The sequence below is a fragment of the Ranitomeya variabilis genome, chromosome 2, assembly GCF_051348905.1.
Source record: "Ranitomeya variabilis isolate aRanVar5 chromosome 2, aRanVar5.hap1, whole genome shotgun sequence".
In the NCBI taxonomy this organism is placed as follows: Eukaryota; Metazoa; Chordata; class Amphibia; order Anura; family Dendrobatidae; genus Ranitomeya; species Ranitomeya variabilis.
The window spans coordinates 603,006,471-603,027,812 of record NC_135233.1 but is presented as its reverse complement, the minus strand read 5'-3'; the positions used below and the strand labels follow the sequence as shown (position 1 = coordinate 603,027,812).

The 21,342-nt window shown below is 40.6% G+C and overlaps 1 protein-coding gene across 6 annotated transcripts in view; it reads left to right on the top strand.

Moving 5' to 3' along the window:
• Nucleotides 1–15,611, top strand: part of KCTD15 (potassium channel tetramerization domain containing 15) — an 85,014-nt gene extending 69,403 nt beyond the window's left edge. For all 6 annotated transcript variants that reach the window (XM_077288618.1, XM_077288615.1, XM_077288616.1 and 3 more), the window contains exons 4-5: nucleotides 2,978–3,283; nucleotides 13,944–15,611. In XM_077288618.1, the coding sequence (XP_077144733.1) occupies nucleotides 2,978–3,283; nucleotides 13,944–14,096 (459 nt within the window). In that variant the 3' untranslated portion in view covers nucleotides 14,097–15,611. The remainder of the gene's footprint in view (nucleotides 1–2,977; nucleotides 3,284–13,943) is intronic.
• Nucleotides 15,612–21,342: the final 5,731 nt, after the last annotated feature.

The following is a 21,342-nucleotide window of genomic DNA, read 5'->3' as shown; positions in this document are numbered from 1 at the left end:
CAGCTCACATTTTATTCTGCCTCCTGCGGCGACGTTTCGGTCAATAGACCTTTATCAAGCACAGTCTACAGCGTTCTAACCACCATTATATACAAATAACCCCAACCCCATTGAGATCGAGCTCTGCATGCTGGCTATCATGTGACATACAGCTGCACTGAAGCCGCTCGATGAAGTGGGGGATGTACTAACCAGATCATGTTAGCGGACATGCGCAGATGCACATGCTGGAGGATAGGACGACATCATTATCCGGATTGGACCTGGAGTCTTAAGGACACGCCTATGGGGGTGGCTATCGCCATGGTGATAGGAATGCGATATAATGATTGGTGGGACGTTATGTGTTTACATTTGTGCGATGGGAATTCTACCGTATTTTTGTGGGTACAGATGAGTGCATAAGAGCGATCCGGGGTGATATCTCTGGGGTAATTTAGGGGTTAATATGGGGGTGGCTCATTGGGAATTGTTTTTATTACTATATATGTATGTTATGGATATTGTGTGTTTTTTTTCTATGTGTGCTAATACCCCATTGGTACCATTGTGATTGGGGGGTGGGGTTATTTGTATATAATGGTGGTTAGAACGCTGTAGACCGTGCTTGATAAAGGTCTATTGACCGAAACGTCGCCGCAGGAGGCAGAATAAAATGTGAGCTGTGCTTTTTTACTATCCATTGTGGCACTGTCCTTTCTGATTCGCGGGGATCTTTATCTTGTCCGTGGTCATTATAAATGGACAGGTTATACATTTTTTCTGGTTGCAAGGAAAGGTTCCTGCAGCTGTTGGAGGGCAAATTTCCAACGGATGAGAGATGATCTTAGTGCAATTAACTGGGACGATATCCTGAGACATAAAAATACACAAAGAAAATGGGAGACGTTTATTAGCATCCTGGGTAGGACCTGTGCACAGTATAAACCGTATGGGAATAAACATACTAGAAATAGGAGGAAACCAATATGGCTAAATAGAGCTGTAAGGGGCGCAATAAGGGACAAAAAGAAAGCATTTAGAGAATTAAAGAAAGTAGGTAGTGAGGAGGCATTAAATAAATACAAAAAATTAATTTAATCAATTCTGTAAAAAGCAAATCAAGGCAGCAAAGATTGAGACAGAGAGACTCATTGCCAGAGAGAGTAAAAATAATCCCAAAATATTCTTTAACTACATAAATAGTAAGAAACTAAAAAATGATAGTGTTGGCCCCTTAAAAATAGTCTGGGTGAAATGATGGATGAGGATGAGGAAAAAGCCAATATGCTAAATGACTTTTTTCATCAGTATTTACACAAGAAAATCCCATGGCAGACAATATGATCAGTGATAACACAAATTCCCCATTAAGTGTCACCTGCTTAACCCAGCACGAAGTACGGCGGCATCTAAAAATCACTAAAATTGACAAATCTCCGGGCCCGGATGGGATACACCCCCGAGTACTGCAGGAATTAAGTACAGTCATTGATAGACCATTATTTTTAATCTTTAAAGAGTCCATAATAACAGGATTTGTACCACAGGACTGGCGTATAGCAAATGTGGTGCCAATATTCAAAAAGGGGACAAAAACTGAACTCGGTAATTATAGGCCAGTAAGCTTAACCTCTACTGTGGGTAAAATCCTGAAGGGCATTCTAAGGGATGCTATACTGGAGTATCTGAAGAGGAATAACCTAGGGACCGTTCATGTCAGACTAATCTGATCAATTTCTATGAAGAGGTAAGTTCCGGACTGGACCAAGGGAACCCAGTAGATGTAGTGTATATGGACTTTTCAAAAGCTTTTGATACGGTGCCACACAAAAGGTTGATACATAAAATGAGAATAATGGGGATAGGGGAAAATATGTGTAAGTGGATTGAGAGCTGGCTCAGGGATAGGAAACAAAGGGTGGTTATTAATGGGGCACACTCGGACTGGGTCACGGTTAGTAGTGGGGTACCACAGGGGTCAGTATTGGGCCCTCTTCTTTTTAACATATTTATTAAGGACCTTGTAGGGGGCATTTAGAGTAGAATTTCAATATTTGCAGATGACACTAAACTCTGCAGGGTAATCAATACAGGGGAGGACAATTTTATATTACAGGATGATTTATGTAAACTAGAAGCTTGGGCTGATAAATGGCAAATGAGCTTTAATGGGGATAAATGTAAGGTCATGCACTTGGGTAGAAGTAATAAGATGTATAACTACGTGCTTAATTCTAAAACTCTGGGCAAAACCGTCAATGAAAAAGACTTGGGTGTATGGGTGGATGAAAAACTCATATTCAGTGGCCAGTGTCAGGCAGCTGCTACAAAGGCAAATAAAATAATGGGATGCATTAAAAGAGGCATAGATGCTAATGAGGAGAACATAATTTTACCTCTATACAAGTCACTAGTGCGACCACACTTAGAATACTGTGCACAGTTCTGGTCTCCGGTGTATAAGAAAGACATAGCTGAACTAGAGCGGGTGCAGAGAAGAGCAACCAAGGTTATTAGAGGACTGGGGGGTCTGCAATACCAAGATAGGTTATTACACTTGGGGCTATTTAGTTTGGAAAAACGAAGACTAAGGGGTGATCTTATTTTAATGTATAAATATATGAGGGGACAGTACAAAGACCTTTCTGATGATCTTTTTAATCATAGACCTGAGACAGGGACAAGGGGGCATCCTCTACGTCTGGAGGAAAGAAGGTTTAAGCATAATAACAGACGCGGATTCTTTACTGTAAGAGCAGTGAGACTATGGAACTCTCTGACGTATGATGTTGTAATGAGTGACTCATTGCTTCAATTTAAGAGGGGACTGGATACCTTTCTTGAAAAGTATAATGTTACAGGGTATATATACTATCAACTTTAATAACTATGTTACTGGCTAACACGGTACAAAGATATATATCTTTCCTGTATCAAAATGGATGTTTTAGGAAACTTTCCTCTTATATGGATACTTACTTTTATTCTGTCCTAGGAATTTAATCTATTATATGAAGAAGCAAAATACTATCAGCTCCATCCTATGGTGAAGGAACTGGAGAGGTGGAAACAGGATAAGGAGCATCGGAAGCATTTCCAGCCATGTGACTGTCTAGTGGTGCGGGTGACTCCCGATCTTGGAGAGAGAATTGCACTGAGTGGGGAAAAAGCATTAATAGAGGAGATCTTTCCTGAGACTGGAGATGTCATGTGCAACTCTGTAAATGCCGGATGGAACCAAGACCCAACTCACGTCATCAGGTTTCCACTCAATGGCTACTGCAGATTAAACTCGGTGCAGGTAAGTTATAGCTTCAGAAACCATTTACATTTTTAAAAGTCATCACATGTTGGAACCTCCACTAAATTATATGTGTACGTGTCATAAAATGGGACCCAATGCTTATGTCAGGAACCTTTTTAAAGGGACTTGTCAATGAAGCAAATTTATAGTATAATACCCCGTACCCAAAGCCCCTCTCCTCTCCTAATTGCTGTGGACAGGAGTATCAGGAGGGTATTTTGCACAGGCAATCATTGAAGGGTTATTCCCAAAATAAAAAGATATACCCTATTCATGGGATAAAGGATAACTTGCTGGGATCTCCAGCGATCCTCCAAACAGGGCTTTTCAATAGAGTGAAGGTGCACATTCTCAACCATCAATCCATTTATTGTCTATGGGAATGGAGCAGAAAGCCAAGTACCGTTCTTGACTATTTCCAGCAGTCCTATAAACAATAAATGGAGTGGAGGCCAAGCATTAGTGATGAGCGAACGTGCTGGGACAAGGTGTTATCCGAGCATGCTCATGTGCTAACAGTGTCTTCGGCGTGCTTGAAAAATATGTCCCCAAGGCTTTATGTCTTGCAGCCTGTTTGTTAGGCAGTCGCTGCATGTGTTGCGACCGTCGAACAGCTGCGAGACGTTCAGCCACAGGGACTCAAAACATATTCCACCACGCTGAAGTCACTCGGTTAGCACTCGGAAAACACCTTATCCGAGCATGTTCGCTCATCACTATCGAGCATCATTAAAAAACAGGGCTGCATAGCGCCTGGCTCTCTGGGTTCCATAGCACCCACAAGTCAAGCATATACATATTATCAATAGGGAGAGGGTGGTAAGCTGCTTCAGGCAAGAGGATTGAGCATGTTCAAATCAAACATGCCCACTCCTTCTGTCTTCCATCATCTGTTAAAAAGGGAAGGTAAAAACGAACAGGAATAATAGTGTTAATTCTGCGCTGCCGGTATGAATGGATATATACCCCTCCTCATATGTAAAGCACCATGGAATAAATGGCGCTATAATAATAAATAATAATGAGGAGAAAATGTCCAGGAATATGGTTTGAATAGTCAACGCGTTTCGCAGTTTCAAACTTCTTCATCAAGACGATACCACATAAGGCAAAGTCGGGACACAACCATACACATTAGATGGTCAGTCGGTCCCACAAATGTTCTTCTGAGATTCCTCTAATGTGTATTACCAGTTTAATCAGCCCTAAACTCTATTCTGCATTGTTTCATCAACGATATATTTTACATTTCCACGTCTCACATTTGCTATAGATTTACTCTTGTTATAGATTATCTCAAAGTCTTAGATTGGAAACATAAAAATCCCCTAAATGACAAAAGTTGATTTATACGGGCTTTTTCCCCACTTCAACTATCACGCAAGCCCTTTCTGAGGTCACGTCAGCGCCATAACAATAGTCTTTAGGCTGGAAACACACATGCCGTTTAGGTGCAGGTTTTTTTTTTCAGCTTAAGTAAGGATTGGAAGAGAAGTAGAAGTCCTTCCATAAGGGTATGTGCACATGTTGAGTATTTGCAGCAGATATTTCTATGACGAGAAACCATAGGAAAAACGCTTTATAAAATAAGCGTTTGACGCCATTTACTTGCATTTCTTCCCCATTCATTTGAATGGATGAAAAGTGCAGCAAAACCGTGAAAGAATTTTCATTCTGCAGACTTGATAAAATATTTTAATGAAGATATAAGCAGCAAGTACATGAGGTTTCAGACATCTAATTCCTTTTTGCTGGTATCTTTACAGTGCAACATTTTTTTACCCTTGGAAAGAAAAAGTGACAAAAACCCAACATGTAAACAAGCCTTTGTATGTCGCTTTACTTTTGTATAGGCTACTGGCTTTAGCTCAAGAAATGCCAACACAATCAGCATGTGCGATTCCAGACTATCTAACGTGCAGCACTGGGCAAAAGTTGTAGGCAGGTGTGGAGAAAATGCTGCAAAGTAAGAAGCTTTCAACAATAGAAGTCTTTATTTGTATCAATTAACAAAATGTAAAGTGAATGAACAAGAGAGATTGAAATCCCATCAATATTTGGTAACCGCTCGTTGCCTTCATCACTTCTTCTAGGTATTTGTCACTTGCACAGTTTTTGTTAATATCAGCAGGAGGTTGTTCCAAACATCTTGGAGAACTGACCCCAGATCTTCTGTGTATGGGGCTTGTGCAGATCCTTCTGTCTCTTCATGTGACCCCAGACAGCCTGGATGATGTGAGATCAGGGCTCTGTGGGGGCCGGATCATCACTTCCAGGACTCCTCATTCTTAATGACATTGCTTGGATGTTTAGTGTCTTTCTTCTGCTGCAGAATAAATTTGGAGCCAGACAGACGCCTCCCTGATGGTACCACATGATGGATATGTATCTGTCTGTATTTCTCAGCATTGAGGACAGCATTAATCCTGATCAAATTCCCAGTTTAATTTGCAGAAATGCAGCCACAAACTTGCAGGACCCTCCGCCATGCTTTACCTGCAGACCCTCATTATTGTCCTGCTCACCAGCCCTTCGGAGAACAAACTACCAAATATTTCACATCGTGACCCCTCAGTCCTGATCACCTGCTGTCATTCTTCTGCACCCCAGTTCCTGTATTTTTGTGCAAAGTTGAGTTGCTTGACCTTGTTTTGAAGATAGTTTTTCCTTTTTTTGCCGCAATTCCTTATTGAAGTCCACTTTTGGCCAGACTTTTCCAAAGAGTAGATATGTGTGGCGGGGTCCCACTGGTTGCTGCTGCCAAGTCTGATCTGATAGCACTGCTGAATATCTTCCTATTTTGATGGGAAGTTCCTTCAAGAACGGTGTGCAAGTGATAAAAGTACCTAGAAGAACTAAGGAAGGCAAGGGGACAAAGGGCGGTCAGCAAATATTGATCTGATTTAGATTTCTTCTTGGTTCATTCACTTTCCATTTTGTTAATTGATAAAAGTAAACTATTAAAACTTCTAATTTTGAAAACTTCTTACTTTGCAGTGTTTTTCACACCTGCCTTAAACTTTTGCTTACTAATGTATGTCTACACACAGAAAACATGTGCGAGTAAATGCAGAGCTTGTGCCTCCTTACATTAGGACCACCATCCCATATGCTCAATTACTCCCCCCTCACCCCCAACAAAGACAAAAAGATTTAAAAAAAAATGTTCTCCATTTCAGATAATGCAACAATGTATTAATGCATAATTTATGTCTTGCTCATAATTAAATGATGGTGCCTGCGGTATGGACTGAAAAATAAAATGATACTTTTTTTTTTTCCAAAAGGAAAGTTCCTCTAAAAATTGCCCGTGGACTGATAACAAGTGTAACTACTAACTAGGATTCAGGCTTCAATAGGAATTCACTTGAAAATAGGTATCACATTTTGAAGCTGCCAGTCAGGAGTATGTATCATAAGGACGTATTAAGATGTTGCTCCGAGATCAGACATCTCAGCCGCTGCGGAATTCACTGGAAGTAGTAGAATCCAGTAATACATGTTTTGGTTATATCTTAGGGCAACCAAAATACAGACAGTCAACACTTGTTAAAAAAATGTTTCATCCACTGCAAGCAAAACCTACACGTACGTGCATTTTTTTGCAATGGATTTGTGCTGCACTATTACCATCAAGTGCCAATACGGTCTTATGGTTCTGACTGTGGTTGCCATGTTCAAGCTCACAGGTTCAGTTAATTGTCACAGGTCCAACTACTGAAGAAATAGTCACATATTACAGGCAGGTAACAAAAGTGGAATCCTCAGTTTGCACAATGTAATAATACAAATTCCAACTTTGAAACATTTTTTTTTCTCAACGCGTTTCGAAGTTGGACTAACTTCGTCAGGACAACCACAATAAATGGCGATGATGAAGAAGTTAGTCCAACTTCAAAACGTGCTTAGAATAAACCGCATTGTCCTTGTTATACCACGTCTTTTGATCGGCTGCGGAGATCACCACTCCTATCCTCCAAACTATGCCACAGTTGGATAAGCTGAAAAGGTGAGCGGTTACTTATTCCTTCACCTTTTTTACCGGATAAGACCTTATTACCCTTCCCCCCCCCCCCCCCATTTATCTAGAATACAGTCATATGTAGTCATATATAGTGACTGCAGAAATGTATCTGACACCCTGAAGACATCTTTGAAAGAGTTGTCTATATGCAAGTGCTTCTCACAAAATTAGAACATCATCAAAAAAGTTATTTTATTTCAGTTCTTCAATACAAGAAGTAAAACTCATATTATATACAGTCATTACAGAGTGATCTATTTCAAGTGTTTATTTCTGTTAATGTTGTTGATTATGGCTTACAGCCAATGAAAACCCAAAAGTTATTATCTCAGTAAATTACAATAAATAAAAAAAATACCTGCAAAGGCTTCCTAAGTGTTTATAAAGGTCCCTTAGTCTATTTCAGTAGACTCCACAATCATGGGGAAGACTGTGACTTGACAGATGTCCAGAAGGCAGTCATTGTCACACTCCACAAGGAGGGGAAACCACTAAAGGTCATTGCTAAAGAAGCTGGCTGTTCACACAGTGCTGTATCCAAGCATATTAATGGAGAGTTGAGTGGAAGGAAAAAGTGTGGTAGAAATAGGTGCACAAGCAACCGGGATAACCGCAGCCTTGAAAGGATTGTTAAGAAAAGGCTATTCAAAAATTTGGGTGAGTTTTACAAGGAGTGGACTGCTGCTGGAGTCATTGCTTCAAGAGGCACCACACACAGACGTATCCAGGACATGGGCTATAAGTGTCACATTCCTTGTGTCAGCCACTCATGACCAATAGACAACGCCAGAAGCGTCTTACATGGGCCAAGGAGAAAAAGAACTGGACTGTGGTCAGTGGTCCAAGGTGTTGTTTTCAGAGGAAAGTAAATTTTGCATTTCATTTGGAAATCAAGGTCCCAGAGTCTGGAGGAAGAGTGGAGAGGCCACAATCCAAGCTGCTGGTGGTCTAGTGTGAAGTTTCCACAATCAGTGATGGTTTGGGGAGCCATGTCATCTGCTGGTGGAGGTCCATTGTGTTTTATCAAGACCAAAGTAAGCTCAGCCATCTACCAGGAAATTTTAGAGCCCTTCATGCTACCCTCTGCCGACAAGCTTTTTGGAGATGGAAATGTCATTCTCCAGCAGGACGTGGCACCTGTCCACACTGCCAAAAGTACCAATACCTGGTTTACAAACAACATTATCACTGGGCTTAATTGGCCAGCAAACTCGTCTGACCTTAACCCCATAGAGAATCTATGAAGTATTGTCACGAGGAATATGAGACACCAGACCCAACAATGCAGACGAGCTGAAGGCTGCTATCAAAGCAACCTGGGCTTCCATAACCCCTCAGCAGTGCCACAGGCTGATCGCCTCCATGCCACGCTGCATTGATTCAGTAATTGATGCAAAAGGAGCCCCGACAAAGTATTGAGTGCATTTACTGAACATACATTTCAGTAGACCAACATTTCAGAATTTAAAATCATTTTTCAAGCCGGTCTTGTAAAGTATTCTAATTTACTGAGATAATGACTTTTGGGTTTTCATTGGCTGTAAGCCATAATCATCAACACGAACAGAACTAAACACTTGAAATACATCACTGCTTGTAATGAGTCTATGTAATATATGAGTTCCACTTTTTGCATTGAAAAACTGAAATAAATTCACTTTTTGATAACATCCTAATATTGTGAGAAGCACCTGCGTGTGTGTATATATATATACTGTGTATGTATATATATATATATATATATATATATATATATATATATATATATATATATTTTTAATCTTTGGCAAAAATTAATAGCCACCACTAGGGTTGAGCGACTTTTATTTTTATAGGATCGGGTCGGGTTTCACGAAACCCGACTTTCTCAAAAGTCGGGTCGAGTGAAATCGGCCGATCCTATAAAAAAGTCGGGGTCGGGGTCGGCCGAAACACGAAACCCAATGCAGTGCAATGGGATACTATGGTTCCCAGGGTCTGAAGGAGAGGAAACTCTCCTTCAGGCCCTGGGATCCATATTAATGTGTAAAATAAATTATCAAAATAAAAAATATCGATATACTCACCCTCGGACGTGCCCTGGTACTAACCGACAGGCTTCCTTCCTAAGAATGAGCGCGTGAATGACCTGCGGTGACGTCGCGGCTTGTGATTGGTCGCGAGCGGTCACATGGACAAGCCGCGACGTCATCTAAGGTCCTTCACGCGCTCATTCTTAGGAAGGAAGGCTGCCGGAAAGAAGCAGGGCGCGTCCGAGGGTGAGTATATTCCTATTAGGTATATACTCACCCTCGGACGCGCCCTGCTTCTTTCCGGCAGCCCTCCTTCCTAAGAATGAGCGCGTGAAGGACCTTAGATGACGTCGCGGCTTGTCCATGTGACCGCTCGCGACCAATCACAAGCCGCGACGTCACCGCAGATCATTCACGCGCTCATTCTTAGGAAGGAAGCCTGCCGGTTAGTACCAGGGCGCGTCCGAGGGTGAGTATATCAATATTTTTTATTTTGATTCTTTATTTAACACTTAAATATGGATTCCGATACCGATTCCCGATATCGCAAACATATCGGAACTCGGTATCGGAATTCCGATACCAGATTCAGAAGATCGCCGACCTCATGGCCGACCCCACACAGGGGTCGGGTCGGGTTTCATGAAACCCGACTTTGCCAAAAGTCGGCGACTTCTGAAAATGGCCGACCCATTTCGCTCAACCCTAGCCACCACATCAAAACCCTGTGATGGGCAGCCAAAACTCCAGACCTGAACCCCATTGAAAACCTCTGGAATGTTGATGGATAGTCACAAGCCATCAAACAAAGAAGAACTGCTTACATTTTTGTGCCAGGAGAAGTGTGAAAGACTGGTGGAAAGCATGCCAAGTCGCATGAAAGCTGTGATTAGAAATCATGGTTATTCCACAAAATATAGCTTTCTGAACATTAGTATTGTTGTTTCTAAATGATTATGAACTTGTTTTCTTTGCATTATTTGGGGTCTGAAAGCACTGGTTTTTTTGTGATTGTGACCCCTTCTCCTTTTTGAGAAAAAAAGTGCAAAATGTATTGCTTGGAAATTTGGAGACATGTCAGTAGTTTATAGAATAAATGAAAAACTTGCAGTTTACTCAGAAACATACCTATAAAGAGAAAAATCAGACTAACTGAAAATTTTGCAGTGGCCTCTCAATTTTTGCCAGAGCTGTATATGTATAGCTGCATCCTTTTTCTACCTAAAACACCATGTATTGCCATGCTTTCCAGGCCCCCCCACTGTCTGGATTGATTTAGGAAAGGGTGAGTTGCCATCATTTTGTTTATTTGAAGTCCTCAATCTTGAAGCTCTGTCTTGAACCCCACTGCAAAATCTGTAACAGGCCTCTGAATTATAACACATCCTTTATAGCACTGGTTTCCTCCTGTGATGCAGAGGTACCTTTGGGGTCCTTCAGGCTGCGGAGTTTGTGTGCAATCATGTATTTACTAAAGTTACCATATGTAATGCATGGTAACACCAAGTCATTTTCTTGGAGAGCAGTCCAAACTGGACATCTGGACTATGGAACTCTCTGCCGAATGATGTTGTAATGAGTGATTCATTACTAAAATTTAAGAGGGGGCTGGATACCTTTCTGGAAAAGTATAATGTTACAGGGTATATACACTAGATTCCTTGATAAGGCGTTGATCCAGGTAATTAGTCTGATTGCCGTATGTGGAGTCGGGAAGGAATTTTTTTCCCCAATGTGGAGCTTACTCTTTGCCACATGGTTTTTTTTTGCCTTCCTCTGGCTCAACATGTTAGGGCATGTTAGGTTAGGCTATGGGTTGGACTAAATGGACTTAAAGTCTTCCTTCAACCTTAATAACAACGTTACAATCTCACCTCTTGGGTAATCCCAATAGGCCATATTACACCCTGATTACACAACTGCTTAATTATGACTTGTGCTTCTTTTATGCTATGCGATATCAACCATCTTATGCCGCATTTTGTTCCCAGGTGATTTTGTAGGCATGAGTCATATGCTCCAAAATAACCTCATTCCCAAGTAACGTTCTGTAACACCTTCTGGCCATAGGGACATCCTGCCGCGATGTCGCCTCCAGCACCTAAACTGTTAACAATGCCATTACCACATAGGCTTCTACCTGATAACATCTCTTTTTATTCCAGACTGACAACTTTCTTGCAAAAAAAAACTAAACAGTAAATTTAGAAATATCGGCTTTATTAAGAGAAATCTTCCGCCAGATGCAGTTACAGTGTTTTCCAGTTTCTGGATTACTAGATTTACATTATTGTGCAGTTTTGCAATAGTCGTTTATCAGGACCTTAAAGAAAGAAATCAAACATTTATGACAGATGTGGAAATGGCCCCCGGGGGATGAATCTGTATTGGTAAAAATAATAGAATTTAGTATAGAAATGCTGGGCTTTTTCTACTAAGTGTACTTATGGCGCTAGACTGTGCTAATGATACCTCTAGGATTTTCTCCAGAACTTTGGCTTAGGGATTCCGGTTTTCCACATTGTTTTATTTAATTTCTTCACTCTCCTGATGAACAACATACGTGCAGACGTAGTGTGAAAGGAACTGCTCCCACATTTCTCTCCCTCGGGTAACAATCCCCTGCCATTGACAATTGCGAAAATCCAAATTTGGCCCCTATTGCAGTCTTCCCTCTATGTTTACTCTTGGTCGTGATGGTTGAGGCCATTGTTTAGCCTAGTGTAGACCTTGTGCATGTAACATGGTCATGATAGATATCTGTAGACCATGGATACTTATGCAGGACTGGCTACATCTGTATCGTGTTAATTTTCTTCCATCGACAGTTTCAACCCCGGGGAGACAACTGGAATTTTTTTTTGGGGGGGGGGTAGGAAAATGGAACTTTTCCGAGAAATAGGATACTTGAGATTTCTAAACTTCCATTGTACATTTCATTCACTGACTTTTCTTCAGTCCTGCTTCCATCTTAGAATATTTCTTAAGCTTTAATGTTATGGTCCCTTAAAGGGAATCTGTCACTAGGATCAACCCTCCTAAGTCTTCTATATGGGCCTGCAGGTCATAGGCAGCTGAATAAAATGTAACCTTGATCTCTGCAATCCGATGTTTTATTCCAGAGAAATCCAAATTTTTCTTCAAATGTAAATTAACTGTTAAGATCTATGGGCCGGACATAGATCTTCCTGAGAATCTGCCTCCAGAGATTATTACCAGTGTGAGTCATGTAATGACTGGCAGTCTGATCTCATGATTTACATGTCTCACACTGGTAACTCACCCTTTCATTTACAATAAGCTTTGGTGTCAGACTTTCAGGGAGATCTATGTCAAACCCATAGATCTTAAGAGCTCATTTACATATGAAGAAAAAAAAAAAGATTTCTCTGGAATAAGACATCACATCGCAAATATCACGGCATAATATTATTCAGCTTTCTATGACCTCTGTGCCCATATAGATGACTTAGGGTACGTGTCCACGGTCAGGATGGCTGGCGGTATCGCCGGAGCGGCGAAGCCGCTCGGCGCTAAGCCCCGCCCCCTTTCTGTGACGCGATGATGCCGGATGTGTTAACTGTACACATCCGGGATCATCGCACCCTCGCATAGCGCCCTGTGATATTACTTGCGGCGACGCAGCGTCGCCGCAGGTAGCACGGACATGCTGCGATCTGAAAAGACGCGCAGCATGTCCGGAGTCGCAGGGAAGTCGGATGCGTGTTTCCACGCATAGTGGACACGGGATTTCATAAAATCCCCTCCACTATGCTGGAACATCTGGACGCTGCGTGTTTGACGCTGCAGCTCTGCGCAGCATCAAACAAGCAGCGTTTACTGACGGTGGAGACATACCCTTAGGAGGGTTGATCCTACTGACAGATTCCCTTTAAGGAACCATAACATTAAGGGCATGTGTCCACGTTCAGGTTTGCTTCAGGCTTTGGTCAGGATTTTATGCAGGTAAAATCCTGACCAAAACTGCACCTGAGGTCACTGGCAGGTCACCTGCGGTGTTCCTGCGTGTTTTGCTCATTGTAGCAACATGCTGCGTTCTGAAAAAACGCACCGCATGTGCGTTTTTGCGGGAAAAACGCATGCGTTTTTTACTGCACAGTGGAGACAGGATTTCATTAAATCCCCTCCACTATGCTGTAACATCTGGACGCTGCGTTTTTGATGCTGTGGCTCAGCGCTGCGTCAAAAACGCAGCGTTTCCTGAACGTGGACACATACCCTAAAGCTTTCCTTACCTTTCAACATCCTGAGGATTGGTAAGGCCACCTGTCACAAAACATTTGTATAAAATGCTCACCTCAGGAGACAGAGCAAACCAGCCAGCTTTATAGCAGAGTTTGCCCAAGCTCTATAGCAAAGCATTTGCAAGTGTGTGCTCCTTACCTTGGAAACTGGTCACCCCTAATAGACTAAAGAAGTGTCCGGTTACCTGGGGAATGAACAGTAAAACTACAAAGGTAAGAAAAATCTTCCATTCTTGTGAACGGAGAAGATTTTAAATCATTTAGCAATTTTACTTATTCAAGATGATGTCGTTTCTATGCGAGTTCTACAGTTGAAAAAACTTTTTCTGTAAACTACTTCTCTCCTCTTCTTTCAGGTTCTTGAAAGACTTTTTCAGAAAGGATTTCATGTAGCAGCCTCCTGTGGGGGTGGCGTTGACTCCTCGCAGTTTAGCGAATATGTACTGTGCCGAGAGGATAGAAGGGCGCAGCCGAACACAATGAGGATAAAACAGGAGCCTCTGGACTGATGGTTGCTCAATGCTCAGATGTCCTTGCCACCATTGAAGTGTTCACTTGTCCTTGATGTCAAGAACCTCAGGACCTGCAAACCAGTATTATTAGACTTCATATAACTTTTTGTTGCCAGTTTGTGATATTTTTCGAAAGGTAACTTTTTGACATAGCCAAGTGAGCAGCCCGGTTCTCTCCATGGCTGAGGATCTCGTCAATGCAAGTTCATCTCAACAGCTGTGCTGTGACAACCTCAGTAACGTGGATCCGTTTACCCGTTTCGGATTGCTGCAATACGACTAAAGTGGCCAATCAAAAAAAAAATACACAAAAACCATTCGTCTGGTAGTAGAGTCCAATGAACACGTTCCCCCCGATAATGAAGATCTCACAGGCACTTGGGAATAAGCTACATCGTCTTTTTTTATAGATTTTATGTGTCATGCAGATTGCGCGTTGCAATCATTGATTATTCGAACGTCTGTTCCCTTGAAATGAGAAAAGGGATTACTTTTATAGCCTCTCAGATGGATAATGGGGATATATAGGACTAAGCAACAATAAAACGTTTGATAAATGCAAAACTGAAGACCAGCCAGAAGCCGGCACAGAGACCCTTGCAGCATTTTGGGTTGTCCTTAAAAAAAAAACGTAATATGGGATTTTATGTAGGGATTTCACTAGAAGATATATTTGTCATTTTGGGCATTTTTTGTCCTTTTATGAACATGTGAAAGTTAAAATAGATGAATGATGATTTGTTATTCACTAAAAAGACTACGTTTCACAATCAGGGGCGGATTAGTCCGAATCTTATGACCCTGGTTCAGTGGAATTGATGGGATGGCGATAATGGATATAAATTTATCAATTAATGAATATTTCTTATCCAATTTAGTTACTGTGGATGAAATTCTAGGGGGGCTATAAACCACATATGCACATAATAAACCCTAAAATAGCACTTTTTGCATACTGTTGGTGAAACAACACCACTAGACTAGTATAATACAGATTTTTAGGGGCTTCTGATTTGGTGACAAGTAGTAAAATACATAATTTTATATGTAACCTTTTATATTTCCGGTTGCATTGATTTTGCCGTGGTTTTTGTGATATTTATACCTGGCCTATGGCAGTGGTTGTCATTTACCAGCAGATATAAATAGGTTTTTGCTCTATCAGGTGATTTGGTCCCAATGAATGATCATAGTGCTAATTTTTTTTCTTTTCTCTTATCAACCACCCGGCAGCCTCGCTAGTAACACACATGGCTTCATACTATGTACAAAGCTTGAATACGGATTGTCCAGAGGATTAAGAAGGGTTACGATTAGCGATGCGCGAGCGTGCTCGGACAAGGTGTTATCTCAGCATGCTCGGGTGCTAATCGAGCATCTTCGGCATGCTCAAAAATATGTTTGAGTCCCCGCGGCTCTTCGACAGCCGCAACACATGCAGGGTTCACCTGTTTCTTAGACAATTTCTACATGTGTTACGGCTGCTGAACGGCCGCGAAACATGCGGGGACTCTTAGGCTACTTTCACACTAGCGTCGGGAACAACCCGTCGCTGTGCGTCGGGCCGACGTTCCCGACGCTAGCGTGGTTTCCGCCGCACAACGGGGGCAGCGGATGCATATTTCCCACGCATCCGCTGCCCCATTGTGAGGTGCGGGGAAGTGCGGGGAGGTGGGGGCGGAGTTCCGGCCGCGCATGCGCGGTCGGAAAAAGCGGACCGTCGGGAGCAAAAAACGTTACATGTAATGTTTTTTTCTCCCGACGGTCCGCTACCACATGCCCAAGCGTCGCAAAACGGATGCGACGTTTGGCAATGCGTCGCAAATGCGTCGCTAATGTTAGTCTATGACGAAAAAACGTATCCAGCAAGAACTTTTGCTGGATGCGTATTTTCGGCAAAACGACGCATTTGCGACGTATTGCAGTTAACGCTAGTGTGAAAGTAGCCTTACATATTATTCGAGCACGCCGAAGTCACTCGGTTAGCACCCGAGCATGCTCAGATAACACCTTATCCGAGCACATTCGCTCATCACTAGTTACGACCTATCAGTGTTTTTTAGTGAAGGGTTTTGGGGGTTATAGCTTCCAGCAGCCACGCAAGGGTTAAAGACACTAATAACACTATATTAACTATATGAAACGCCCGGGTAAACGATTCTAAAAATATTCAGCGTTTTTTTTATATCTGTAGGAGTCCGGTGCTGCATTCAGATCTGTATATAAATTATATGTAGAATTGTATAATATACATTATTGTAAAAAAAAAAACAACAAAAAAAAACAACTATTGTCATGTACTTGTGTATACATATTTCTAATATAGTAATTCATGCCATAAACATTTCTGTATAGTAAATGATAAAAAAAAATTACTAAATCTCGATGCTTTCATTTATTTAGATTACTTTTGGTTTTCTGATTTTTGTTTTCTGTGCATCAGGAGACAGTTTCCTTATATTGTTTAATTCTGTATTTGTTTTTTTAACCTATACGTAAATACAACTACAGAATCAAAGGCAGTGTTCAATAAGGAAAGATAAACAAATCCTGTTCACTGGTTTCTCCGGTTTGTATATTCACCGGACAATAGAATAACTAAGAAAATCAGAATAAGTGTGAGTATCCTTAAAGGGAATATTCGGGACTATTTTTTATTTTTATAATGTGCCTAATTACTAACAGGCAGATAGTTGCTAACTACCTGCATGTTGTGCCTGGCGCCGATCTGTGGTCACAGACCGCTCTTGCCAGCGATTCAGCGGCTTCCACTGATGTCACAACAGAGCAGCAGCTTCTCTTCCGCTCTGTTGACTAGGCGCGATCAAGCTGATTAACAACTGGATCCCCATTGCCTTACTGCCGCTATCATTCATTATGACATCGGGAGTCACGCCTGTTCGACAGAGCTACTAAGAAGAGGAAGAGCTGCTCTGTTGACATGGAGCAGCTGAATCGCCGGCAGGAGCGGTCAGTGACAGCTCTGAGTCTGTACCGCGCAGAACAGGCAGATAGTTAGCAACTACCTGCCTGTTCATTTTTAGGCTCATAGTAAAAAAAAATCAAAGTCATGGACAACCTCCAAGACTTCTGCAGAGTTTTTTTTGGAGCAGGTTTGGTTAGAAAAGCACCTCACTCAAAAAAAAAAAAAAACTTGAAAGACTATTCCTAATCATTTTTATTTTAAAACCACATTGTTTCTAAATTCAGTGTTTTGGGCATTTTTTTCCCACTTCAGATTTTGAATAACACCTGTTGGGAAAAAAATAAAGTGAATGTTACATCTTTGCTGTGATGCAATCTACTCCGAAATAGGTATTGTCCAATCACAAGGCTGGAAAAAAAAAACGTTTCCAAACTTTACAAACTTTGAAAAAAAAAAAAAATGCTTTTAGGAAACAGAAACTCCTCCAGAAAATACCCCAAAAAGGCGCATTTCCTGAAGCAGGTTCTACTAGAAAGCTAATGAAAAAAGACTGTGGTGTACATGCCCTAAATTTGCCAAAAGTGAATCCCACCCTGGCAAAAATCGATTTGCCTAGTGGCTGCCAGATCGTGATGAAATTTACTCATCTGGAAACCAAATACTAACTATACTTATAGCAGTGGGATACCAATATCCAGCTGCAGGAAAGGTGTCACTTCTTTGTTAGAAGGCAGAGCTGCCATCAAGAAAGTACATTTTTTTAGGTATTTGCATTTAACATAAATGATTTACGGTATTTGAAAGTTTGCAGTCTGAAAGTAGCATAAAAATGTACCTATTTAGGTAAATTCATGTGCATCCATCACTAATACACAATTATGAGTAGTTACTATGGTCCAAGCAGCTTACAACGGCTTCTTGTTATACAGTGTAGGGAATATACAGCTTAAAGCTGATGTACGGTATTTTATAGAGACAGCTAAGAGAAAATTAATGTAGCGCTTTCCGCCCAAAGTTCATATTTTATTGACAGGACAAGCATGACATTATTGAGACGTGTCATTTTAATATTTAGCGTAGATCCTAAAAGCATTCCTAAAATACAATCCTCATCATTTCCTTTAATCTATTTACAATTACACAGTAATAATAACTGGAGCTTTGTTATGGGCAGAAGGGACGAGGTGTCAATCTAAGAGGATAAAAACTTGTGTTTGGATTCTTCTGTAGGGTGTGGGTGGAAACATGTCTACAGGAAGGCATCTAAACCTCCGCTATAGTTTGATGTTGGGGGGATTTTCCTAGTCTAGATATGATGTTTTATCCTATAATGTCTTAGCCTTAGGTGTTCTATATACAGAGGCGTCACTAAAGTATGGAGCTTTGTGTCAAACTGTTCATTTATTTATTTTTCTATATTACTAATTTTTATTTGTATATTTATGTAACTTTTTCTTTCTATATGAATACATAGTAGTTATATTCTTGTACATAGGGAGCAGTATTATAGTAGTTATATTCTTGTACATAGGGGCAGTATTATAGTAGTTATATTCTTGTACATAGGAGCAGTATTATAGTAGTTACAGTTATATGAAAAAGTTTTGGCACCCCTATTAATCTTAATGTTGTATAAAAATTGTTTTTTTTTTTTGCAACAGCTATTTCAGTTTCATATATCTAATAGCTGTTGGACACAGTAATATTTCTGCCTTGAAATGAGGTTTATTGTACTAACAGAAAATGTGCAATCTGCATTCAAACAAAATTTGACAGGTGCATAAGTATGGGCACCCTTATTTTCTTGTTTTAAATACTCCTACCTACTTTTTACTGACTTACTAAAGCACTTTTTTAGGTTTTGTAACCTCGTTGAGCTTTGAACTTCATAGCCAGGTGTATGCAATCATGAGAAAAGCTACTTAAAGTGGCCACTTGCAAGTTGTTCTCCTGTTTGAATCTCCTCTGAAGAGTGGCATCATGGGCTCCTCAAAACAACTGTCAAATGATCTGAAAACAAAGATTATTCAACATAGTTGTTCAGGGGAAGGATACAAAAAGCTGTCTAAGAGATTTAACCTGTCAATTTCCACTGTGAGGAACATAGTAAGGAAATGGAAGAACACAGGTACAGTTCTTGTTAAGGCCAGAAGTGGCAGGCCAAGAAAAACATCAGAAAGGCAGAGAAGAAGAATGGTGAGATCAGTCAAGGACAATCCTCAGACCACCTCCAGAGAGCTGCAGCATCAAGTTGCTGCAGATGGTGTCACTGTGCATCGGTCAACTATACAACGCACTTTGCACAAGGAGAAGCTGTATGGGAGAGTCATGCGGAAGAAGCCGTTTCTGCAAGCACGTCACAGAGTCGGCTGAGGTATGCAAAAGCACATTTGGAGAAGCCAATTTCTTTTTGGAAGAAGGTCCTGTGGACTGATAAAACCAAGATTGAGTTGTTTGGTCATACAAAAAGGCGTTATGCATGGCGGCCAAAAAACACAGCATTCCAAGAAAAACAATTGCTACCCACAGTAAAATTTGGTGGAGGTTCCATCATGCTTTGGGGCTGTGTGGCCAATGCCGGCACCGGGAATCTTGTTAAAGTTGAGGGACGCATGGATTCCTCTCAGTATCAGCAGATTCTTGACAATAATGTTCATGAATCAGTGACAAAGTTAAAGTTACACAGGGGATGGATCTTTCAGCAAGACAATGATCCAAAACACCGCTCCAAATCTACTCAGGCATTCATGCAGAGGAACAATTACACTGTTCTGGAATGGCCATCCCAGTCCCCAGACCTGAATATCATTGAACATCTGTGGGATCATTTGAAGAGGGCTGTCCATGCTCGGCGACCATCAAACTTAACTGAACTGGAATTGTTTTTTAAAGAGGAATGGTCAAAAATACCTTCATCCAGGATCCAGGAACTCATTAAAAGCTACAGGAAGCGACTAGAGGCTGTTATTTTTGCAAAAGGAGGATCTACTAAATATTAATGTCACTTTTCTGGTGAGGTGCCCATACTTATGCACCTGTCAAATTTTGTTTGAATGCAGACTGCACATTTTCTATTAGTACAATAAACCTCATTTCAAGGCAGAAACATTACTGTGTCCAACAGTTATTAGATATATGAAACTGAAAAAGCTGTTGCAAAAAAAACAATTTTTATAAAACATTAAGCTTAAGATTAATAGGGGTGCCCAAACTTTTTCATATAACTGTATATTCCTGTACATAGGGAGCAGTATTATAGTAGTTATATTCCTGTACATAGGGGCAGTGTTATAGTAGTTATATTCTTGTACATAGGGGCAGTATTATAGTAGTTATATTCTTGTACATAGGAGCAGTATTATAGTAGTTATATTCTTGTACATAGGGGCAGTATTATAGTAGTTATATTCTTGTACATAGGAGCAGTATTATAGTAGTTATATTCTTGTACATAGGAGCAGTATTATAGTAGTTATATTCTTGTACATAGGAGGCAGTATTATAGTAGTTATATTCTTGTACATAGGAGGCATTATTCTAGTAGTTATATTCTTGTACATAGGAGGCAGTATTATAGTAGTTATATTCTTGTACATAGGAGCAGTATTATAGTAGTTATATTCTTGTACATAGGAGCAGTATTATAGTAGTTATATTCTTGTACTTTATAGTAGTTATATTCTTGTACATAGGGGCAGTATTATAGTAGTTATATTCTTGTACATAGGGGCAGTATTACAGTAGTTATATTCTTGTACATAGGGGCTATATTATAGTAGTTATATTCTTGCACATAAGAGCAGTATTATAGCAATTATATTCTTGCACACAGGGGCAGTATTATAGTAGTTATATTCTTGTACATAGGGGGCAGTATTATAGTAGTTATATTCTTGTACATAGGGGCAGTATTATAGTAGTTATATTCTTGTACATAGGGGCAGTATTATAGTTATATTCTTGTACATAGGGGCAGTATTATAGTAGTTATATTCTTGTACATAGGAGCAGTATTATAGTAGTTATATTCTTGTACATAGAAGCAGTATTATAGTCATTATATTCTTATCTATAGGAGGAGGCAGTAGTATAGTTGTTATATTCTTACAAGAAGAGGTAGCCATTTGTGGGAAAAATAATATTTTTCACAACCAAATCTATTTTATAGATGTGGGAACTAAAATGGTACTGTAGCGTCATGCTATACCGTATAATAGCAATCTTCAGCGATAGAACACTTTTTCCACCCCAAATAAAAGCCATGCACTTGCTCTGGAGCAGTTAAGAAGTACCCAACAGTACATGACCAGCTGTGAT